The sequence below is a fragment of the Chenopodium album genome, chromosome 10 (genome assembly GCF_948465745.1).
Source record: "Chenopodium album chromosome 10, dcCheAlbu1.1, whole genome shotgun sequence".
In the NCBI taxonomy this organism is placed as follows: domain Eukaryota; kingdom Viridiplantae; phylum Streptophyta; class Magnoliopsida; order Caryophyllales; family Amaranthaceae; genus Chenopodium; species Chenopodium album.
The window spans coordinates 7,222,364-7,233,825 of record NC_137843.1 but is presented as its reverse complement, the minus strand read 5'-3'; the positions used below and the strand labels follow the sequence as shown (position 1 = coordinate 7,233,825).

At 34.6% G+C, this 11,462-nt stretch overlaps 1 protein-coding gene across 1 annotated transcript; it reads left to right on the top strand.

The window, feature by feature from the left end:
* The first annotated feature begins 243 nt into the window (after window positions 1-243).
* LOC145563346 (uncharacterized) lies at window positions 244-11,071 on the top strand. Its single transcript, XM_081623790.1, has 8 exons — window positions 244-504; window positions 2,093-2,255; window positions 2,926-3,173; window positions 3,744-3,866; window positions 3,963-4,119; window positions 8,849-8,976; window positions 9,406-9,441; window positions 9,999-11,071. Exons 2-8 carry the CDS (start codon window positions 2,180-2,182, stop codon window positions 10,818-10,820), a joined length of 1,590 nt encoding a protein of 529 aa, XP_081479916.1. The 5' UTR covers window positions 244-504; window positions 2,093-2,179; the 3' UTR covers window positions 10,821-11,071.
* The last annotated feature ends 391 nt before the right edge of the window (window positions 11,072-11,462 follow it).

The window sequence follows — 11,462 nt, the reverse complement described above, 5'->3', positions numbered from 1 at the left end:
AATATCTCTAATTATCAACATTGTAAAATTATAAAAGTAAAAATTAATACAATATATATTAAAACGATTCAAACAAGATATTTTATATATCTACAGACATTAGCAAAGACAGAGTTTTAGACTCAAAATTAGATGACGAAATCTCTCTCCAAAACAAATTGAAAAATCAAAAGAAAAAACACCCTAAAAAAAACACAGGAAACAGGGGTAAATTTGGCAAAAACAATTTCTCAACTCACGCACCCTTGCAATTGTATTGTTGCCCTCTTCTTCTTCAAACCCAAATTATTTGTTCGTCCCCTTTTCTTCTTCTTTCTCTCTCCTCCCCTGCATCCAAATTTACTGCACTTCACCCTAACCTGCTAACTTTATTTTCAATTTTTTCCATCCAAATCGAATTAAAAGGATGATTCTTCCTTTTAATTCACGTAATTATACCTAATTTATCCAATTTTTTCCTCTTCAATTTAGTTTAATTTCTGGGCTTTGGTTGTATCTTTCCTGGTGAGTTGTTTTCTTTATCCCCTGCTTCTACATTTTTGTTTCGTCTTCATATCTTTATTTTAATTGAAATTTGATTTCTTTCTCGTTTTTTTACCTCATTGTTTGAATTTTCATGGGGTTTATTTATTTATTTTAATTTTCTAACTCTTTTAAGTTATTTTTCCATTCGAGTTTTAGGGTTTTCTTGCTAAAGTTTGCATCTTTTGTCTGTTTTCATTCTTGATTACTCTGTGTGAATTGTTTTGTCTGGTGCCTCATTAATCAAGAACGAATGTATTTTTTTTTTTTTATTTTTTTTTATAACTTTTAAATTCAAGTTGGATAATTAATGAGTGGATGTAAAAAATAAAAAATTGTTACTAAATCATTGAGATTATCCTGTGACAATTTTTTTTTGTAATTTATTTTGTGGGTGTTTGATAAGAGATTCAGAAACCTGCACATATGAGAAAGTAAGTTGAACTGCTGAAAGGGTTGGCAGTTTCAACTTTTGGGCTGCCTTAAACAATTTAGGAATTTTCTTCTTTTACATTGGTTCTGTACTAGCTAGAATTTTAAATTGTTAGTCAAATAATAATTACTGTAATGATTCCATTCTGTTCCTGATCAACAGTTTAATTTCTTACTGTTAGCTAAGTCTTGGTTTGGATTCAATTTGATATTCGCATTGTAATGATTTTCAAATTTCGCGAGTGTAGTGGTTATCCACCATTGACACTTAGGAGTCGTGTTCAGAATTAAGTAAAATGTTTATTATGAATGAATTAGGTTTCACTTGGCTATTGTCAATGGTATGAAAGTAAGTAAAATGTTCATACATTGGAAATTCAGCCACTTGGTATGAAGTAGTCATATTGAACTTTACATATGTTAAGTTGTTTAAGTGGCCTTTACCGTTCAGAACTCTTTGTTCCTTGAGAAGTAATGTTGTGGGCCTACTTTGCCTATACCTTTTTTTTGCTTGTGAAATCTGGAATGGATTATTCACTCATTTAAGTCAAGTATCGGTTACTAGTTATTACAAGTACTATGCTTGAGACTGGTAACTTCTGTTCACATTGGTGGAATGTGATTATAACTCAACAGTTGGTGGAATGTGATTCCACTATGTGTGATTCCGTCGTGTATAAAATGTCAAAAAGGAGATTAAATGGAAAGTAGCAATTACGTTGTACCAAAAATTGTGGACTTTGGCTGTAACATGGCTTTGATAGTATGGTATGCTACTATATAAAGCTGCCTGTATAAGATACTCAGAAGATGAGTAAACTTGTAATGTTCAATATGGCTAGTTATTTTTTAATTGTGCTGAATATCATGTTGAAAATATGGATTGAATTTCTACTAGGATTGAAACAAAATCAATTAATGTGAGATTACATGAAGGGGACGTGGACCATGTTCCTAAAAGACAGATTTATAAAAAATTAAAAAGCTTGAATACTTTAATAATGCTGTAAGAAAGTTTTTCTGGATGTTGGCAGTGCTCTTATGAACGTTTTATATGTACTTGTTGTGAGTCTGTGATTAACTCTAACTCATTGTTTTTTTTTATTTTTATTGATTTATTTATTTTTTTATGTTGAAGGTTTTTTCGATTAAAGGTCCACCAGGAAGGGCAGGAACTAACCGGCCTTTTGTGTAGTCGTGGTGGACTTGCTCAAAGAGAGAGAAAATGGGCAGCACATTCAACCCTCAGATTTTAGTAGAGAAATTGACAAAGCTCAATAATTCTCAACAGAGCATAGAGAGTATCCTATTTGCCTTTATTTATTAATTTATATGTTGTTCTCCATCTCTTCCTTGTGTGTGTGTGTGTGTTTAGCTGATTATCTTAAAGCTGTCTAATAATTCTTTTTTTTGTTTGTTTACTCAATCTTCTATCCTAAATTCCAGTTTACTACATGCTCAATTTAATCCATATTCAGTATATGTTGGGTTTTGTCATTTAAAGATCTGTTTATGGAAAGTATGTAGAATCATGTTATATCATCATAGGGATAATGTTATGGATTCCTATCATTTCATTTTTTTAAATAACCATTGTGAACTCAAATCTAGTCATTCATATATTTGGATTTGTTTACTTTACTCAACTTTTGCTGTGAAGAGTTGTCTACTTGTATATTCTACAACCAGTGTCATTTCAGTGTACTGTACATTCCAGTATTCTACACTGTCAACTGTCAAGTTTTGTTTATCTGTTTTATTTCTATTACTCAGTGTAAAGATTGCGAGAGATGTAAGTGAATCCGATCGTACTCCTTTAATTGTATCTGTTTCTCAAGGCCACATTCCCCCCCCCCCCCTTTCTTTTAATTTGTTTAACAAATCAAGCATCAATTAATTGTATGGCATATTATGTTGGCCACTGTTTTCAGTTTCTTCCACTTGTCAATTGTCACCCTTGACATCATATAGCTCTATCTCATTGGTGTATTTTTCACATGAATAAAGCAAAATTAGTGGTTGAAACCTGGGACCGACAATTTCATAGCTCTCCACGTGAGCAAAGGTTGGCCTTTTTGTATCTTGCGAATGATATCTTGCAGAATAGTCGGAGAAAGGGTGCTGAGTTCGTAGCTGAATTTTGGAGAGTCCTTCCTGAAGCACTTCGTGATGTTATACGCAATGGGGATGAGTTTGCAAAAAATGCAGCTCGTAGACTGGTGAGTCTCTTTTGTATTGAGTGGCAGCTATTATCTAACGTTTGGTCTCCTCAGTAATTTCTGTTATCAATTTACTACTTGGCCCCATCTATCACTGTTCTTTAGATGCATATTTACATCGCATAAGTTTTTGAAGCATGGAAATGCTGAATGGCAGTTTTGGTGCATATTGAAATTCTAGATAGGTGCTTTGAGGCCCAGAAACTGAAAGAATTAGAGAAATAATAGGAAGAAGCATCAAATTTGTATCTGATATTTTTTTAAAATAACTATTTGCTGAACCCTACCAAATAGAAATCTAACTATCGTGGATAGAGAGTTGGATTGATATCTGGTGTTTTGAGAATGATGCGTCAAATAAAAGTTGAGCACCTATAGCATGTCATATGATGTATGCTGAATTCCTTCAAGTTAGAACTAGATTGTGTGCATGCAAATGGACGGGTTACTTATATTATTTGAAATAGAAATATTATTTCCTTTGATTCTATGCCATGACTTTTAAACATGTGTTTATTCCAGTAACTTAATGAACCCTACCTTTTGGTCTGGCTTATATTATCTTTACAGATTAGTATATGGGATGAAAGGAAAGTGTTCGGCTCAAGAGGGCACATCTTGAAGGAAGAGTTTATGGGCAGGCAACCAGAAAACAATGTTAATAAAAGTGGGAAGCAACTCAGCTTCAAATTTGTAAGGAATCTTACTAGCTGATTAGTTGATCTGTTTTGTTTTGTCTGCATGATAACTTGATTACTAACACAAGTTTCACCACTTGATTGTGGACAGAGACAATCTATTGGAAACATGTTAGATAAAATAGTTTCAGATTTTGAAACGATTTATGGGGGTCAATTGGATGAAGATGCCTTACTGAGTAGATGTACAAATACTGTTAGCTGTTTGGAGAAACTTATAAAGGATATTGGCAGCGGGATTCAATCAGGTAAATTTCTTAGTTCTTTTTGGAATGTCCTCATCAAATTTCAACTTCATTATGATTCATCCTCTGAATGTAATGTATTGGTAGATTCAATTTTGTGTATTTTTTAGGTTAAATCTTCTCTTGTATAGTGTGATGTCATATGACTTTTCTTGAATTGATTATACTGGTTTAAAAGAGTAGATGGCTAGTATTGAAATATTGGAGCATTAAATTTCATTTACGTAAACAATGTAGTCTAAGATGCTGTTAAGGATGTTGATTGAACTCTACCCCACACGTGAGTGTGCAGCTAGCCTGTTCCCTTGACCACCTGAAACCTGTACTGAATAACAATTGTTTGGCTATTATTTCTTGGACCTTACTTTTGTTTATCAAATGTGTTATGTTGTCTAGCTATTGTTTATGTGGTATACCGTATACTAGGACTAGGGTTGATATGATTCTAGATCCAAAAGTATGAATCTTGACCCAAAAATTAAAATTAAGTAGAATACGATACGTTTAATCACTTCTGAAAGAATGAATTGGTTTTTGAATCCCTTCAAACACTCTTTAATAAGGTCAGTTAATAATACTAATCATAAAAGGTTTGTGTGTCACTCTTCAAACACTTAAAAATCCCAAAAACTAATTTACTACGTGTCTTTTATATTGGGTTATTAAACTAACATAAACATACTATTCAAAAAAAAAAAAAAACGTTAATAAATATAATACCCTAACATAACTCCTAATATGCATGTAAGCCTGTATAATTACAATAATGAGCCCACAATATAACAACACTAATTGACGTGTAAAATATATCAGAAGTACTTTATACCCAATTAATTATTTTTTGTCCACGCCAAGGGTAGTGCTCTAGCTACTTTAAATTTAATTATCTTATATGGCAGTATGGGCAGCCTTGTGCTTATCTTATTTGAATTGATTAACCCTTATTTGTTATCTTATTTTATTTGAGCTAACTATAAGGTTAGTCCTTGCCAAAACTTCGCAACCCTTGTCTTATTTTATCAAAACATATGAACTCTTTTCTTTTCTCATCTTTTTTGAACTTATTAGCCCTTATATTATCTTAGGGGGCATTTGGCTCACATAGCGGTGTGGGTTTGGAAACAAGAATGAAACTAAGGTATTATGGGGTTGAAACTTGATTCTTAATATTTTGTGTTTAGTTTTTGTTTGGGAATGGATATCTTCTTTTTTATTTGATGCCTTCCCCCTTGGATTTCTAAACCCATACCTTGCGGGTTTGAGGTATGAGTTTAGAAATTAGATTTATCTTAAACAAACATCGAGTAAGGGTTTTACTCATTCCAACCTTATACCTAAAACCTATGAACCAAACACCCCTTTTTTGAACTTATTAGCCCTTGTATAACCTAAGTTAAGAACCTAGAATTGTGTGTGGTGTTTGTTGGAATAAGCGGTGGTCTTATGTAGGAAGAGGTGAAGTGATTTGTTTCCTTCCATGGTTATTTGATTATGGAGTGCTTAATAGTCCAGGAGATTGGTGTGAATGTTGAAATCATGGTGGAATGCATGTGTAAACCATAATGTTTGGTTATACAATGCTTTCCTGCTAGTACAAGGCATGCCGAGTGAAACCTTAGCTCCTTGCTTTAGCAGTGTTTCCTGTCAATTATACATGAATTTTTGTACAATAGCACTAAAAGATTTTAAATGTGCTTCTCTTGTTACCTTGTTGGGGTTTAATGGTGTATAATATTTTCATATCTTTGACAACGAGATGTTTTTTGAAACTTGCCTTACTGTCATCTCAAGTCATAATAGTTTTTCTCTGTTGCAAAGTATTGTTAATATTCAATTCGATTCTTTTGAAGGACTCCCTTAGGGGAGCTGGATTCGAGTATAGGACACTCATATGACAATTACAGAGTAATAAACAATAATAGTAGCTCCAAGTGAATCAATTTTTCCAATTTTATTTATTTTAACATGGGGAACTTATAATACAATTAGTTAATGCTGGTTAATCATTTTGAAAATCATGTTACATACCAGTACAACCATTCATATAATCAATGTCCAAAAAAATTTCAAAATGATTTTCAAAATAAGATTATATGAATGGTTGTACTGGTATGTAACATATAATAAGAAGGAAATTTTTGCCAACATATATTTCCAAAAATATTTCAAAACAAGGAAATTTTTGGCCTCATGATTGTTGAAATTAGTAGAGAATAGGGATGGTAGGAATTTGGTTGTTGTGAGCCATGTGAGGTCTGTAGGTTAATCAAAGCCAGGAAACTTCACAAAGTTAGGTTAGCAAGGGTTATGGAGATTTAGCTATTAGGGTAGATCGATGGGGAGTTTGAGGATTAGGGAGAATGGAGAAGCAAAAGATGATAGAGGAGAGATAATAAGAAGTTATTTGGGTAATATTTTTATTGCAAAAGATGTCAAAAAACCTAGCAACTGATTCTTCAGTCAGGATCGAGAAGCAAAAGATGATAGAGAAGAGAAATAATTTTTTAAAGTATCACTTAGAAGCTCAACCCTTTTTTTTTTATTAAAAAAAAAACCCCAAATTAGTGAATTGCGAACCTAATTATCGATTTCCCCCAATTTTCACAAACCCTAACTATTGCGAACGGCAATACCCTAGGAGGTGCGACCTGATTAGTCGTCTGCAGCGACCAGAGACCACCTGCGACCACCCCGACACCGGCGACCGGCGAGGCTTCGACCTGTAACTGTTTCTTTTCTTCTCTGTGTTCTGCTTCTAGTTCTCGTTTTTTCTCTTTCTTCGAACTTGTTGTTTTCTTTTCTTTCTTATTTTTATTTTTTTACTTGAAGATGGCAGACTGGCAGTCCAGTAGGTGTATAGAGAGCACTTTCTGCTTTTTTTTTTTTTTTTTTTTTTTTTTTCCTGCGTTTTTTTTTTAATGAAATTTTAAATGGTACTTACTAGTTACTATATTTATTGTTTATTTTTTTTTTTTATGAATTATTTAAAATTTTTCTTCACATTTACGGATTTATATATATATATATATATATATATTTTTTGCCGTATCCATGCCGTACCCGTATTTTAAAATTTTGATTTTGCCGTATCCCGTTTCCGTACCCGTACCTGTTTTTGTCCCTGTATCCGTATCCGTTTCCGTGCAACATAGTATATCACTATAGATAACAGATTTTTTATAGATACATTACATCTGTCTACTTATCACCCCGGACTCCCTTAGCTGTCTAAAAGTATGATTAAAATTTTAATGGATTTGTACAAAACAAAATATGAGTGGTAAAATGCTTTTCAATGTATTATAGTATTACAAACTATGTTTTTCTTTTTAAAATTCCCTTTATTGTTTTCATCGGTATATCCAACTTTTTGGGATGGAGGGAGTAAATACTTAATGGCTGCTTGGCAATGAGGATTAAAAGGACTATTGTCTGTGGTGTGTACTGTCATTGCCAATTTCTGTCTGCTATTATTAATCAGGTTTTCTGCCATCATATTCCCTCCCTCCCTTGCTTTTTAACACCTTTCTCCAATTAGATTTTTCATTCATGCTTTTTAGGCTCCTAGCCTGGTTGATCTAATAAGACAAACGTTTCCTTTGCCAACCTGATTCCTTAAACATTTAAGTGTGTAAGTGAATTTGAATATGTTTCCTAGGTCTCACTGTAATTTCAAAATTAAATAATTGTAAGGAGAATGGAATTTGTTTGAAGTAGCTTGGTACACGGATTATATACTTCTTAAGGGTTTTTTATCTAAGGCTTGTAGTCTTGTAGGGAAGGGTGAGGATTAAAATTGACCCGACTTTCTTTCAAATGCAATTTATAGACTTAAGGCATAAGGCTATATGCAAGGGGAAAAAGCTGTACAATATGGTGCAAATTACATATCGTCTTTTCTTCAGAGTAGTATAAGCTCTTTAGGAATGCTTATTGATATGGATATCTAAGGGGTTAGGTCTTTTATGAATAGAATGTACCATCTATGCATCAGTTTGTTATTTTGGAATTTGTTCCAGCAAAATTATTTGTTTGGATTCTTGTCAGTTAGTGTTTACAGGGACTTGTTTAGTCGTTCCTACACAATTTTTTTATCCAAAACCCCATTTCACTTGCTCGTCCTGATGCTAGTTTCTGCCAAAATTCCTGGCATGATTCTTGGCAATTGAGACTTGCACGTGAGTCGGAGAACATATAGTTAATTAGCCTGTTAATGTTTAAGGGACTCAGTCGGTCCTACACATTGTTTGATTCAAAACCCCAATTTTATGCGTTTCAGACGTGTCTTGTCTTTCAACCTAGTCTTGCGACGGTACTTCTTTGTTAAACCTTCTTGGCTAATCCTATATGGCATATGGATGGGACCAACATTTGGTTTTGAAATGCTGAGTACCTGAGTGTCATCATGTATCGTTACTTGTGTCAGTTGAGCACTCGAGTGTCATCATGTATCATTAATCGACTGTGGAAAAATTAGAGAATTGGAAACAAATTTTTTGCCATAATCTTATGTAGTATTTTATCCAAAGAAACAAAACTATACGGAGCTGTATTTTCATGAAGAGCATTTTGTTCAACCTTCTTTTTGAGAGAATGAAACATGACGCATAGCGTATCAGCATATGCCTTCCTCTTTATTACAAATGTTTTCCTCTGTTTTTGGGTGATGATTTGTATGCATGTCTGTTGTTGGTTTTGAGCTATATTTTCTTGTAAACACCTTGTTAAACAGGTAAATTCAGCGGAGCTGAATTGCAAGGACAGCATGTTGCGTTGAGGGAATGCATTGAGCAGCTGACAACACTTGAAGCTTCAAGGGCAAGTCTTGTATCGCATTTGAAAGATGCTCTTCAAGAGCAGGTAAATTATTTACAGAGTATGCTTTAACTGTGATTTTCTATTGCTGCATTTTTATTTTTAAGTTTATAATTGAAGAAACTACCTTGTAACTTAGTGTGATTGTAATTAAATTATAAAACTGCCTCTAGTTACTTAAAATGACCCAAATTCTAAGTGGCTGTTTAGCTAAGGCAAAATGGCTATTTTATTTTTTACGGTGGCTAGAAGAAAAACTCTTAAACATGTATTTTGTAAGGCGGTTTCTTGAACTTTAGTTGTGTAAGTGGTTTCTCAAAGAAAATAACATGTTCAACAGACTTTTTTTTTTTCTAATTTTATTGTCAATCTGCGCTGTGGTGGTTGGAGGGGGTTGTGTTTGTGGCTATATCAGTTTTGTGGATATATTTACACCCTGTGACAGCACTGAATGATGTTTTGACTTGTTTACAGGAAATAAAACTGGATCAAGTGCGTAGTCAGCTCCAAGTAAGTTAAACTTCATCATATCCAATGTTCACTGATATAAGATGGTAAATTATGGTTCTAGCCAAATTCAATATATTGATGCTGTCATTTATTTTCTCTTACCACGTAATGATTGTCACTAATCTTAAGGCCTGTTCTGATTGACTGAACTAAGCTGAACTTATTGGAGCTGAACTGAATATTTTATGAGAGAAGGAAATTAAGAACTGAACTGAACCGAAATAAAGCTGAAGAGAACAGACCCTTACTCGTACTACTCACATGTTAAAAAGATAATTTTAAGCTTACGCATCCATCCCATAAGAAAATAGAGGGGAAAAACACTTGTGTCCTTACTCACCTCTTGACTGCATATTATTTTGTGCTGTTTCTTTGTCCCTGCAATTAGTGGCTATGTAGATGATTTTGCAAAAATTTAGGATGCTTACATGTACCAGAAATGTAGTGCATTTTGAAACTACCTATTGGAATTTATTTCATTTTTCATTCAGTTTAGTTGAGGATATCATAATGTTTTTCTTCCTGTGCTGACTATTCCGCACTTCTGGCATCTCTAGGCTGCTCAATTGCAATCGGATCAAGCCGTTATTGTTGGTCGACAGTTTGTGAGCTCTGACAGCAACATGACAATGGAGGAACAGGTTATGAAAGATGTTCATGCTTCCTCTGCACCACCTGGTTTTACTTCTGGGGACAGGCAACCAAATCCTGTTGTATACACCAGACAAGTCCCTTTGCCTGATAAATCTGTTACGTCTGCTGAGGACGACTCCCGTAAATCTGCAGCTGCCGCAGTGGCAGCTAAACTTACTGCTTCTACTGCTTCAGCTGAGATGCTTAGTCATGTCCTTACTTCTTTGGTGTCAGGTGTTGCTTTTGGCAACTCCACAGATTCCTCTAGTGATCCCCAACATTCTGATAAGAGACCCAAACTTGAGAATGAGGCAACTTCTTATACACCAGCACCCCCGCCTCTGCCACCCCCTCAAAATCAGCAACCACCGCCACCGTTGCCACCCTTCCCCCATCCTGAATCCCTGCAACAGAATCCACAGTCAACAGCTGGTGAGAAGCCGCCCCCACCATCCTCTTCCCCTCCACCTCTTCCCCCTTTGCCACCGATGCCATTATATCCAATGCAGCCTCAGTTTATTCAGACTGCTGGATCAATGTCTAATGTGGCTTACAGCTACGGGGCAACCCCGCAGCCACCCCCTATGTCTGGATACCCTTCTGTTGGGGCCGCAGTCACAGGTATGTCTCCTTATGCAGCTCCTCAGGGTAACCCGTATCAGCCTTATCCAGGATCTGAAAGCGGGTTCTATAGTCCTTCGTCATCTGTGCCTATGGCCCCAATTTCACGACAGCAGACTTTGTAGTTTCATAAATTGAGCTGGTTGAATTTAGGGTGGCGGAAGATTTGAATAGATTTGTTCCTTTGTAGAAACCTTTTGTGCGATTTGTATCATTTGAGGTTATACAATGCATAGTTAGAATTTGCACATAGCAGCGCCCTAAACTATCTGTAACTTGTAGGCTTTTACAAATTAAAATTACTGATTTGGAGAGTTTCACATTATGCTTTGGTTGTATGTTGTTCTGATTTGGTTATTTTACCATCATTGATATGTAGTAAGGTTAAATAACAGTAATTTCTTGTTGAAACAAAGGATTTATGGCCCGTTTGATTGGTGGTCGTAAACGATCATAATGATTAGAAATCTACAAGTAATTTTTTGCAAGGAAAATTGTCATTGTCCATCTTTAAAAATCTCTTTTTCTACCAAGCACACATAACATAATAACATTTTGTGTTTCCTTGTGCATTGACGTATTAGCCAATTAGCTAGACGGGTGTAATAAAAAACATAACCTTGTGCTAAATGTGTAAAAAAAAAACCCGGGAAATCGGTGGGTATTAAAAAAAAAAAAAAAAGTACTCGTGACATTTAGACCTAGATTTGGCATTTGGGTCGGAGTTCGACAATATACTACCTCCATCTCGTATTATATGCAACTTT

What these genes read in the sequence shown, in the direction of transcription:
- LOC145563346 (XM_081623790.1), top strand. Translation starts at nt 2,180, where the DNA reads ATGGGCAGCACATTCAACCCTCAGATTTTAGTAGAGAAATTGACAAAG. An exon ending in TGGCAGCGGGATTCAATCAG is followed by an intron (nt 4,120 to 8,848) that starts GTAAATTTCTTA and finishes CTTGTTAAACAG; the next exon opens with GTAAATTCAGCGGAGCTGAA. An exon ending in AAGATGCTCTTCAAGAGCAG is followed by an intron (nt 8,977 to 9,405) that starts GTAAATTATTTA and finishes ACTTGTTTACAG; the next exon opens with GAAATAAAACTGGATCAAGT.